Source organism: Monodon monoceros, unplaced genomic scaffold, assembly GCF_005190385.1.
Source record: "Monodon monoceros isolate NGI ecotype Baffin Bay Population unplaced genomic scaffold, NGI_Narwhal_1 Super_Scaffold_15, whole genome shotgun sequence".
NCBI classification, from domain to species: Eukaryota; Metazoa; Chordata; class Mammalia; order Artiodactyla; family Monodontidae; genus Monodon; species Monodon monoceros.
The window spans coordinates 17,018,509-17,031,918 of NW_021703771.1; the positions used below are offsets into that span (position 1 = coordinate 17,018,509).

The 13,410-nt window shown below is 35.2% G+C and overlaps 1 protein-coding gene across 5 annotated transcripts in view; it reads left to right on the plus strand.

Moving 5' to 3' along the window:
• Window positions 1-13,410, plus strand: part of DOP1A (DOP1 leucine zipper like protein A) — a 114,408-nt gene that overhangs the window by 43,154 nt on the left and 57,844 nt on the right. For all 5 annotated transcript variants that reach the window (XM_029223668.1, XM_029223667.1, XM_029223670.1 and 2 more), the window contains exons 7-11: window positions 6,606-6,705; window positions 7,449-7,558; window positions 8,486-8,594; window positions 9,822-9,942; window positions 12,137-12,256. In XM_029223668.1, the coding sequence (XP_029079501.1) occupies window positions 6,606-6,705; window positions 7,449-7,558; window positions 8,486-8,594; window positions 9,822-9,942; window positions 12,137-12,256 (560 nt within the window). The remainder of the gene's footprint in view (window positions 1-6,605; window positions 6,706-7,448; window positions 7,559-8,485; window positions 8,595-9,821; window positions 9,943-12,136; window positions 12,257-13,410) is intronic.

Genomic DNA, 13,410 nt, shown 5'->3' on the forward strand with positions numbered 1-13,410 from the left:
GGTTAGTAGATAACTAGTGAATTTTCATTATAATTTGCCATGCTCAAATTTTTCTTTTATTGCTTTATTCAGGTTGAAATTGAGTTACTAATAATTGAAGAATCTTACACTTCATTGCCTATACTGTTCCCTAGTAATAGGAACAGTATATTTATAGGGGAGGGACATAAACCGCCCCCAGCTTCTATTTTAAGACTTGCCATCCTTAAGCCAAGGGACTTTATTCTGCCTCTGGCTTTTCACAAAAACAGCTGCTGGGGCATATCGGTGTAGTCTGAACTTACTAGTAGAGAGGTGGGCAAGCAGCCCGCAAGATAAGAATGATTTTTTACGATGGCTTCACAGGCGAATTCTGTCAAACATTTAGAGAAGAGCTAACACCTATCCTTCTCAAACTCTTCCAAAATATAACAGAGGGAGGAACACTTCCAAACTCATTCCACGAGGCCACCATCACCCTGATACCAAAACCAGACAGAGATGTCACAAAGAAAGAAAACTACAGGCCAATATCACTGATGGACATAGATGCAAAATCCTCAACAAAATACTAGCAAACAGAATCCAACAGCACATTAAAAGGATCATACACCATGATCAAGTGGGCTTTATCCCAGAAATGCAAGGTTTCTTCAGTATACGCAAATCAATCAGCATGATACACCATATTAACAAATTGAAGGAGAATAACCATATGATCACCTCAATCGATGAAGAGAAAGCTTTTGACAAAATTCAACATCCATTTATGATAAAAACCCTCCAGAAAGTAGGCATAGAGGGAACTTTCCTCAACATAATAAAGGCCATATATGACAAACCCACAGCCAACATCATCCTCAATGGTGAAAAAAAGCATTTCCACTAAGATCAGGAACAAGACAAGGTTGCCCACTCTCACCACTATTACTCAACATAGTTTTGGAAATTTTAGCCACAGCAATCAGAGAAGAAAAGGAAATAAAAGGAATCCAAATCGGAAAAGAAGAAGTAAAGCTGTCACTGTTTGCAGATGACATGATACCGTACATAGAGAATTCTAAAGATGCTACCAGAAAACTACTAGAGCTAATCAATGAATCTGGTAAAGTAGCAGGATACAAAATTAATGCACAGAAATCTCTGGCACTCCTATACACTAATGATGAAAAATCTGAAAGTGAAATTAAGAAAACACTCCCATTTACCATTGCAACAAAAAGAATAAAATATCTATGAATAAACCTACCTAAGGAGACAAAAAACCTGTATGCAGAAAATTATAAGACACTGATGAAAGAAATTAAAGATGTTACAAATAGATGGAGAGATATACCATGTTCTTGGATTGGAAGAATCAACATTGTGAAAATCACTCTACTACCCAAAGCAATCTACAGATTCAGTGCAATCCCTATCAAACTACCACTGGCATTTTTCACAGAATTAGAATAAAAAATTTCACAGTTTATATGGAAACACAAAAGACCCCGAATAGCCAAAGCAATCTTGAGAACGAAAAACGGAGCTGGAGGAATCAGGCTCCCTGACTTCAGACTATACTACAAAGCTACAGTAATCAAGACAGTATGGTACTGGCACAAAAACAGAAAGATAGATCAATGGAACAGGATAGAAAGCCCGGAGATTAACCCATGCACATATGGTCACCTTATCTTTGATAAAGGAGGCAAGAATATACGATGGAGAAAAGACAGCCTCTTCAATAAGTGGTGCTGGGAAAACTGGACAGCTTACATGTAAAACAATGAAATTAGAACACTCCCTAACACCATACACAAAAATAAACTCAAAATGGATTAAAGACCTAAATGTAAGGCCAGACACTATCAAACTCTTAGAGGAAAACATAGGCAGAACACTCTATGACATAAATCACAGCAAGATCCTTTTTGACCCACCTCCTAGAGAAATGGAAATAAAAACCAAAATAAACAAATGGGACCTAATGAAACTTAAAAGCTTTCGCACAGCAAAGGAAACCCTAAACAAGACCAGAAGACAACCCTCAGAATGGGAGAAAATGTTTGCAAATGAAGCAGTTGACAAAGGATTAGTCACCAAAATTTACAAGCAGCTCATGCAGGTCAATATCAAAAAAACAAACAACCCAATCCAAAAACGGACAGAAGACCTAAATAGACATTTCTCCAAAGAAGATATACAGATTGCCAACAAACACATGAAAGAATGCTCAACGTCATTAATCATTAGAGAAATCCAAATCAAAACTACAATGAGATATCATCTCACGCCAGTCAGAATGGCCATCATCAAAAAATCTACAAACAATAAATGCCGGAGAGGGTGTGGAGAAAAGGGAACCCTGTTGCACTGTTGGTGGGAATGTAAATTGATACAGCCACTATGGAAAACAGTATGGAGGTTCCTTAAAAAACTAAAAATAGAAGTACCATATGACTCAGCAATCCCACTACTGGGCATATACCCTGAGAAAACCATAATTCAAAAAGAGTCATGTACCAAAATGTTCATTGCAGCTCTGTTTACAATAGCCAGGACATGGAAGCAACCTAAGTGTCCACCAACAGATGAATGGATAAAGAAGATGTGGCACATATATACAATGGAATATTACTCAGCCATAAAAAGAATCGAAATTGAGTTATTTGTAGTGAGGTGGATGGACCTAGAGTCTGTCATACAGAGTGAAGTAAGTCAGAGAGAGAAAAACAAATACTGTATGCTAACACATATATATGGAATCTAAGAAAAAAAAAAAAAGCTCAAGAAGAACCTAGGGGCAAGATGGGAATAAAGACACAGACCTAGTAGAGTATGGACTTGAGGATATGGGGAGAGGGAAGGGTAAGCTGTGACAAAGTGAGAGAGTGGCATGGACAGATATACACTACCAAACGTAAAATAGATAGCTAGTGGGAAGCAGCCGCATAGCACAGGGAGATCAGCTTGGTGCTTTGTGACCACCAGAGGGGTGGGATAGGGAGAGTGGGAGGGAGGGAAACACAAGAGGGAAGAGATATGGGAACATATGTATATGTATAACTGATTCACTTTGTTATAAAGCAGAAACTAACACACCATTGTAAAGCAATTATACTCCAATAAAGATGTGAAAGAAAGAAAGAAAAGGAGGGAGGGAGGGAGGGAAGGAGGGAGGGAGGGAGAGAGAAAGAAAGAAAGAAAGAAAGAAAAAGAAAGAAAACAAAGGAGATTATGGCAAAGAAATATGTGGCTCAAAAGCCTAAAATGTTTATTAAAAAAACTTATTAACCTTTACTGTTAAACATTCCCATTGCTTTCTTCCCTTTCAAACTTTCAACGCTATTAGTCCTTCAGTATACTGATAGATGATTCAGCAAGATCTGAAGAATTGAGTCTTGGTAGACTTAAATTGAGACGAACAATGTAATCTCTCTAGACCAGTACTTCTCAACCTTTTTTCAGCCTGAGCTTCTTTCAGTACTTTCTTACTCTACCACCTCTGTATCCCTACCAACCAAAAAGATTTTCTCTGCCTTCCTTCTGTAATTTGCATTATGAAAACAATAGCTGTGTTGAATATGTTTTTTTAAAAGTACATACTCCACCCAGACCAATTCTAATACTCTTCCCCCCCCATTACTATTAGATTACATATTATTAGATTACCTGAGAAAAAGGATCAAAGGATCATGACAGAGTATTCTTTGTTCCCCACTTTCCTCCTTTCCATGTCTTGCATGTAATAAACTCACAACAAGTATTGATTGTAATGGTAATTTAAGAGAGCCTTCATTACCTTATCCCAAAAAGAGTGATTGCTGTTAGGAGTGTTAGCACTTTACAAGTTTATTAGACTCTCTTTATTAATTTTATGGAAAGTTGGCCCTAATCTCTAGAAGTTAGACCTTTAATTGAGATTATAATAGAATTTTTTTCCATATTAGCAATACGTAGTGATGTCAATAGTAATCAAGAAGTGACTTCTTACTTTCTTAGGAAAGTAAGTTTTTCTCTCAAAATAAGATTGGAAGACATTAGTACTTCTCATATCTTGTGACAATATCTGTGACCTACATGTATCTGAGGTTAAATAGGTGGATCAGCAGTTCTTTGGTTTCAGGACCCCATTACATTCTTTAAAAATATTGAGGATCCTAAAAATTCTTTTGCTTATGTAGGTTAGATCTATCTATGTTTATATTATAAATTAAAACTGACAAATTTTAAAATATTTGCTAATTCATTTAAAATAACAAAGTTATCACATGAGCACAAATAATTTTTTATGAGAGTATTTTCCAACACGTTAAAAAAAATTAGTAGATTAGCATTGTTTTATATTTTTTGAAAATCTCTTTAATGTCTGGTCTAATAGTAGAAAGCAGAATGCTTGTATCTACTTCAGCATTCACTCTGTTGTGATTTTTTTCTTTTGATTGAAGTATATGGATAAAATTTGATCTCACACAGAGACTAGTTGGAAAAGGAAGGAGTATTTTAATAGCCTTTTTTGTTAAAATAGTATATTTTTCTTTGATACTATGCCAAAACTCAAGCCATAGTTTTTTTAAAAATTAGCTGTAATATGAAATCTAAAACCATATCAATGAACTTTTCATAGTATGTTTCATTAAAATCCACTGGTCTGTCTTGCACTTTGAATAGATCTTTTACCCATACATGCTTTTGTAACATCATGATTGGTTGTTTGGAAAGTGTTGTTTTACTGAATTATGCATATGTCCCAAGTGTTAACACAACAGCAATCACATTTACTAGTATCACCACTGATCTCATCAGTAAAGTTTGTTGGGTATTGGGAAGCTTTCAAGCCAGTTCGGTTCAGTTCAATATAATTTCAAGCCAAATACAAATTTTCCAAAATTCTAATTTTCTCTTGGAAGCTTAAATTTTATTATTTGTAATAATGGATATTAATTGTTTTCCCTTGAAGTGACAGGCTCAGTTTGTTTATTTTTGAGAAAATATCTGCCAGGTGTCCAAGCCTAAATAATCATAGATCATATCAGTCATTCTTTCAGGTAAAAGTGGTATTCTGTGACAAAAAGCTGGTAGTTCACCTCACAATTCAAATAGTCACACAAGTGCTTTTCCTCGAGACATCCATCATGCTTCAGTTTACAGTAGGAGTGCTTTATGTATACTCCTTTCATTACACAGAATATTAAAAGACAGGTACTCAAGAGTCAATATTTAATAAAATAAATGTTTGCTGTTTAATCAGCATTCTTAAGTGAAACTGACTGTTTTTTCTTTTTTTGTTTTTGACTTTTACTGTAAATACATAACAGTAAAAAAATACAATGACTACAAGTACAGTGGATGCCACTGCTGGTACTGCTTCTTTTTGTGTTAAGATGTCAGCAGTTTTACCCAGTATTGCACGATCAGAGCAAATGTTAACACATCAAAAAAGGCAAACAACATCTTGGTGTTGTTTTATATATATAGTTTTACCTTGTGGTCCTCCTGAAAGGCTCTTAGAGATCCCCAGGAGTCTGGGAACCGCCATTTGAGAGTTGCTTAGAGGAATAGAAGACATCTGTGTTCAGATGAGTGCCTGTATTTTGGCAGCGGTTGATGATCTGTGTTCTGTAACATGTCAGTTACTTCTCTAAGACTCCTTTAAAATAAGCAAGTTGGGTGAATTCCTTTCTAATCCTGTCTGTCAAAAAGCATGGTGTAGTAAAAAGTTGGGCAGTCTGATTAAGGAGAGGTGCATTCACTATCAGCTGGGCACCAACAAGGCATTTAAGTACTTAGGCCCTGTGAGGCTCCGGTCCTTTATTCTAAAGTGGTGGTCGGACTAGGTGATTTCTACCATACCATCTAACGCTCAAATTCCAAAATTCTATTCTAAAGTGATTATCCAGTAATATTCTTAAAATTGCCAGCAATTTAATTAACTGCTTTCCTTTTTTCTTTTAACTTGAACCCTTTTAGCTGAAACCAGATCTCCTTTAGTAAATCATATTTTAAACGTCTAATTAAGGCTATTAGGAAAGAGGCAAAGAAAAAAGTGAATTATTTCTCTTTAAAAGACCTTCAGTAAAATGAAAAAAATAAATTAAGATTTGTTAAAGCTGGGTGATGGTTACAAAAAGGGTTCATTATATTGTTTTCTGTATTTCTCTGTGTTTGAAATACTACAGGATAAAAATTTTAAAAAGAACAAGAAATGAAAGACTTGGAATTGATGAAGGTAGTGAACTTCTGAAGAGTTTATTTATAGTCAGTTGACACCACTACGAATGTGAAAGACTAAAGGCGTATTATTTTCTTGTGTCTGTCCCTTCTGGCTCCAATTTCTTTGTTTCTGACAGATTTTGCTAATATTGGATAGGATAAAAAACTTTAAAATGGAGGTTAAACTATTTCAGTTATACTTTTAGCTATGCAACTAAATAGCTGTGTTATCCAGCTTTTCTGTTTCCTAATCTGTAACATGGAAATAATAATTCCTGTGTTTGAAAGCTCAAATGAGATAATGTTGTATGAAAGTACCTCATAAACCCTCAAGTTCTGAATGTACTGTGAGGTATTATTTTTTTAAAGAGGAAAGAAAGTAATATATTTTTGTATGTGATTAAGTACAACCACATTCCCAACTATTGCAGGCCACTCGACCAGACATGATAAGGATCTTGTCAGCAGCCCTGCACGTAGTATTAAGGAGGGACATGTCCCTGAACCGAAGACTTTATGCCTGGCTTCTCGGTAAGTGTTTGATGTGTGTGGTCTTAGCTAGGAAAGGATGAAGGGAAATTTTCCATACATAAGTATTATCAAGTTTATGTATGTCCTAAATTAAGAAACTAAAAGTTTACTTAAATAGATAATAAAAATAAAGACAGTATGAGTTGTGTATGGTATGAAGAAATCTCAAAAGCTTCTTAGTTGAAGAAGCTGTTTTAATCTGTAGGTCATGTTCCCTTTGACAAGATTTTTTTCCCCTTATAAATTGAGGCTATTATACTCTAAGTATGTAGACAAAGAAGGATAAATTCATAATCAAAATAATGACATAATATCCAAAACTTGAAAGGAATCAGGACTAGTACTCCTGTCCCACACATGTTACCTGTCTCACACTCAGGCAGTAAAATATTGTGTACACTTTGTTCTTCCGTACTTTTTGTGTTTGGCCTGTCTTCACAACTCTTTACTGCCTGGAGTGAGAAGACACAATATAACTTACTTTGGATTTTCTGAGTCTTCAGTTCTTTCACTGTTTGAAAAAAACCAAGATAATTCTGGAAGTTTACTATGATACTTACTTATGTATTGAATTGGTTTCCCTTTATTAAACTATCTAAAATGATCTCTCTTGCTGACATTGATTGGGCTACTAATTGGTAAGTGTTTAGTGCTGTTTTTGAGATATTTGCTGTTTTGGTATTTAGTGAACAACAGTTTTAAGAACTCCATTTTAATTTATTTTACGATTTGTTTCCATGGAGGTTTTGATAACAACGGTGCTATCATAGGACCCAGAAGCACAAGACACAGCAATCCTGAAGAACACGCTACTTACTATTTCACTACCTTTTCAAAAGAATTGTTGGTTCAGGTAATGGATGCTTTCATTTTAGTTTTTGGTTACTCCGTGACCACTGTAGTTACTCAACAAATAACAAATAAGACAAAGTCCTGCCTTGAATTAATTTACAGTTGAAGGGGTGGAGACAAGACTCACAAACTTCCTAAGAATGACTGTAACAAGCAAATGGCTGCAATGTAATAAGTAAGTAATGGTAAGCTAGACTCACTTCTGTGTAAGTCCTGAGATCTTTTTCTTCATTTACTTTGTTTTCATGAGTTCATCACAACGTAGTTGCAGCTTCTCACCTGTCTGCCCTATGGAAGTTGGAGCTCTTCCAAAAATGAGCCAGGACCTGTGTTATTTACTCTGAAATTCCAGGGAAATTTGGGTTGCAACAAGAATTTAAATGTTAAAGCTACTTTTGTAATGGAAATATTAAAATGATCTATAGGCTTATTTCATATTATTTTTACTTCAATTAAATTTATTCAAGATATCTTAAACTGAGAGAGTACATGGTATCTGAAATAGTTTGAAATAAGCGAAGTTATAAGAATACAGTTTTGAGTTACTAATGAGAAAATAATTGCATAATAGTAGATACTGCCATGATAATGAGTGATAGTTTGGAGCATGTTGACAGTCAAGAGGAACATTTTTATCTTTTAGGAAATCAAATAATTCATGAATTTATTTTTCTAGATTTTCTTTACATTTTCTCTAGAAAAAAAGGTGGAAAAGTTAAGCCCTTTCTTCTTCTGTCAAGAGAAATGAATATAACTTTTCTTTTCCCCCAGCAGAGGAAAAAAGCCAACTTCAGCAAAAGGACTTCAGAAAAGCAATAGGAGATGTAAATCTCTGTTTACATATGGTTGTATATAAAAATATTTTTCTTAAGAAAAAATCTTTGAATTTGTTTACTTAAATGACTAATGTACTTTTTCTTCTTTGAAGGCAATGGTGGGGATCTTACAAGTGAATGGATTTGGAGAAGAGAGCACTTTAATGCAGGATCTTAAACCTTTTCGTATTTTAATCAGTTTACTGGACAAACCTGAGCTAGGTAATATATACTATCCTAACTATCCTAGGGCATAAGATCATATGTGGTTGTTTTGTATTTCTTCATGATAAATATAAGACAAAGTCATTACTTAGAAAAATTTCTGTATTTTGAGGTGGCCTTTAAATACAGGTTCTCAACAATTCCTTACCTAAAATTCACTCTAGAACATTAAGAAGATACAGATGTACATTCAGCTGGTATGTTATCATATGCCTACCCTGTACTACGTAGGTAGCAGAAGAGTCACCTTAAAGGTGCTATCTAAGCCCCTCTTAATCCTGATTAAGGTACTGAAATCGAAACACTGATGATCTGTCATGACTATCTTATAGTTCACAGAATTCAAGGATTTGAGCAAAACTATTTTAGTCATACCCCTCAGCCACCTTCCCCACATCCCCTTTGTTTTATGTGTTTTCCCTTTCTTCACTGTGTACTTCTTATACACTAGATCTCTTGGGAAGATAGTTGCGGCACCTGAGACAGAAATTAAGAAAAACTGAAAATATTAGCAATGATAAAGTGAAATGATAAAGTATGTAGTTTTATTAAATTATGTGCAGAAGTTTTTTTTTCTTCTTTTTATGTGCAGAAGTTTTAGCAAATATGCATAAGTTCTCTCACCAACTCTTAAAAGAAAAATGAAAAAAATTAAATATAAAAATAACTTGAGTTGTACCAGTGGCTCTATTACATGGTAATAGATGGAAGTTCAGGAAGTTTTCTGAGGAGATTGGCGTCTCTTATAGCAGTAAAGTTTAGCCTTGTGCACCTTTGTATTATTTTAATTAATAATAGTAATATAAGTTACATTCATTGAGTACTCATTATATTCTGGGAACCATGCTACCCATCTTACAGAATTTTTCCTGACCCTTACACTGATAGTCCCATAAATTTGCTATTATCCTCATTCTGCATGAAGAAACCAAAGCTCAAAGAAGTTAAATAACTTGTCCAAGCTAATAGAGCTATTAACTGGCAAAACCAGTTTCCCTGATTTTGTAATTTCTATTACGTCAACCTATATAGTTAGATAAACATTTGTTCAGTTCTTTGCTATTTTACTGTTAGCCTCTCAGGATGTGAAGTTTAGTTTCACTTCTGGAAAAAACATTATTTTTTCAAAATACCTGTTTTAAAGCATACTTTAATTGTGCCAATTTGTAGATAATCATGATTTGGAATGTTAATTATTGTCTTCAATATGTGTATTAATTTTAGGACCTGTAATTCTAGAAGACGTCCTCATTGAAGTGTTTAGAACATTATATTCTCAGTGTAAAGCAGAATTGGATCTTCAGATGGAACCACCCTTCAGCAAGGATCACGCTCAGTTAAGCAGGTGGATTACCAAAAAATTAAGCATGACACAAAGATCCTCCTTTATTAATGTTTGTAAAGTAGACATTGCTGTATGAAATTTGTGTTATGAATGAGTGAGTTTGATTTAAAGTATCGCTATATTTTAGTAATGTGAACTCTCATAATTAACTGCACTGACCTTTCAAACAGGCATGTGTAGCATGAGTGCTGTGTACAATGCCACCACCTTCCAGGGTTAGTTCTCAGCCTCACCGGTTTAGAAAACTAAATTTTAGCAGTTAATGTGAAGATATAGATTCCAGGGAATTCATTCACACTTATCAAACTCACAAGAAATTAGCTTCCACATGTCAGTTAATAATGAAAGCTGTACCTTGCTTGGTAACCAGGCCTGGTAGTTTGCACGGGGTAGTGCCCTCTTGGTGCCTTGACACACTCAGGAGACCAAAGCATAGATCAGAAGAAGACTTGACCACAGAATTAAATGAATCAGAGGGCACTAGGCATTCTTTAAAGACTTTTTTTCAAGTGATGGTTCTTTCTTCTTTCAAATTATTTCTATATATATATGTGTGTGTGTGTATATATACACATTTTTTTTTTAATCCCTGGGAGAAGTCATATAACATTAGCATATCCTCTTCTCTAAGTCAGTGGTAGATACATGCTGACAAAGTCTTACTTTTTCATTTCTTCTCTACTTTAAGGAGCCTACCTGTTTTCCAGCCTCATTTATCATTATGACAAAGGATCCAAGGCAACAATTTCTTTTACATACTTTGCATAATTTTATTTTATTAATTAATGAATTAATTTTTTTTGGCTGCACTGCGTGGCTTTTGGGATCTTACTTCCCTGACCAGGGATTGAACGTGGGCCCTCAGCAGTGAAAGTGCAGAGTCCTAACTACTGGACCGCCAGGGAATTCTCACTTTGCATTTTATTAGTGTCACCTTGGTGACACTTTGGAGATAACCTGGGCTTTCCTAAAGCATACTTTTATATATTAAAACTTTTTAAGACAGTTTTTGATTTCTGATAAATATTGTCCCCTCTGATTTTTGTTTGAGCAGTTAATATTGACTAACCTTGTACTCTGTTTCATTCTGTACACTGCCTGATAATTTATTTTGTCCCATAGAGTATTTAATTAGCCTTTCGTGCTATAACATGCTAGTTGTATTGACAGTACATCACTATATAGAAAAATAATTGTTTTAATTGTTAGGAAGGGTGACAGGAGATGGTAGTTAGGTGGGTATTTAATAGGCTAGCGGGCTCCCACTTGAAATAACGAAGTTATTTTTCCCTGATGGAATTACAGTAAAAGTGGCTATTGACAGGATTACTTCTTTTTGTTGTTATTGTTTTTCAAGCTAAAAATAATAATTTGATTGAAACTCACCAAGATAAACTTAACCTTTCTCAAACAAATCCTGAATAGTACAGGAAAGCAGAGAAAATTCTTTCAGAATCAAGGCTGTCAATATCAAATCACCGGGCCTTCCCTGGTGGCGCAGTAGTTAAGAATCCGTCTGCCAATGCAGGGGACATGGGTTCGAGCCCTGGTCTAGGAAGATCCCACGTGCTGTGGAGCAACTAAGCCCATGTGCTACAACTACTGAGCCTGCACTCTAGAGCCTGCAAGCCACAACTACTGATTCCGCATGACACAACTACTGAAGCCCGTGCACCTAGAGCCCGTGCTCCACAAGAGAAGCCACCGCAATGAGAAACCTGCGCACCACAATGAAGAGTAGCCCCTGCTCGCCACAACTAGAGAAAGCCCACACGCAGCAGCGAAGACCCAACATAACCAAAGATTAATTAATTAATTAATTTTAAAAATCACTCAGTTTATATGTGTTAAGGGAAACAAAGGAACTTAATGCCAAATTCACCATCAGGCTCTCAAAATAGTTCAAAAAGAACTTCTTGTTCTTCTGCTGAAAGCACAGCTATTTTTCTTATGCAAGGTTAATTTCTGATCTTGATCATACATTTGAGTTATGAAAACTCAAATTTGGAAAAATAACTACACATAAAGTGATAAAGTGACAGTAGATAAAAATTATTTGTTGCAATATTCTCACTAGCAAGTTTTCTAGCAAATACTTAGGAATATATACTCCCCTAACAACATTCCACTCACATTTAAATTTGAAAAAGTAGATGTTATATTTATCAGTTTTTGTTTTTTCTTTTTTTTTTAGTAAATTAAGGGAAAATAAGAAAACAGCAGAACTGATTAAAACTGCCAACCTTCTCTTTAACTCCTTTGAGCCTTATTATATGTGGGATTATGTTGCACGTTGGTTTGAAGAATGTTGTAGGTACGTTAAACTCTTTTATTCATTTTCATTTAATAGCATTCAAAGCCAGTCTTTGTTATTTTTTTTTAAGTTCTTGAGTTTAATGAAAAGAATGTTCTTTTATACATTTTACTACTACTACTGACAACTATCATTTAATGGCCATAATCTGTCTCTACCATGTCACTCTAGAATACAGAATCATTGATCGTATAATCTTAGATTTGAAAAGGAATTTAGAGATGAGTTATTCAATCACCAGCATAGATGAAAGATTTTCCCTCTCCAATCTATAGTAATCCAGTTTTTCTTTGTTGCAGAGAAAGTAGCAAATTTGTGGCTGGTGCCTCAGCACACTTTCCCAAAATGCTTCCCACTTTGAATAACAAAAAAGCCCTCGGTCACTTTTATGTTTTTAAAAACATAGAACCAGCCCATATTATCATCCACTCCTTAGGTTGTAAAGCTTAAAAAATGCTCAGAAAACCCAGTAATACTAGTGAACCTGGGTAGAATTTCTGTCTGGATTCTAGACCAAATTCTCTCAGCAGCCGATTAACCTCTCAAGCCTTGGGAGCATAGAGTCAACAAGTAAGCATTTATGATCTCGGGATTAGAAGTCTTTTATAAATATAAAATTAATCCCTTTAACGATTTAGAAAGTTGCTTGCTTACTCATTGAACAGCTACTGCGCACCCAGTGGAAAGGCGCTATGCTAGACATATAGACAGTGCCTGTCTTCAAAGAGCTCACAGCAGGAACAAGTAAGACATGCTCATGCATATTCCTAGTACTGTATTAAACTAAAGGTTACGGGTGCCTTAAGAGAGAGATTAAGATGTGGTAGGAATGTAGAGGAATTGTGGGTGTCTTTTCACCACCTGGCCCTGGCCCAGGTTTCTACTTTGTTTTCACATTCACAAACATACACATATACCCTTCTCTAGCTAACCTGGACTATTCCTTGAACAACATTAACTGAGCCTTCAGTGATGCTGCTGAGCTTTCACTCATGTTATTTTTTCGAAAATATTCTTCTCTGTAGCCCATCTGGTAAGGTCCTATAAAGAGGCCACCCCCTTTCAGAAGCCTTCTATGACTCCCTCAAATCTCCCATCAGAATCAACTTCTCCTACCCTATCACATTGTTACGTTATTTGTCTATAGGCTTATA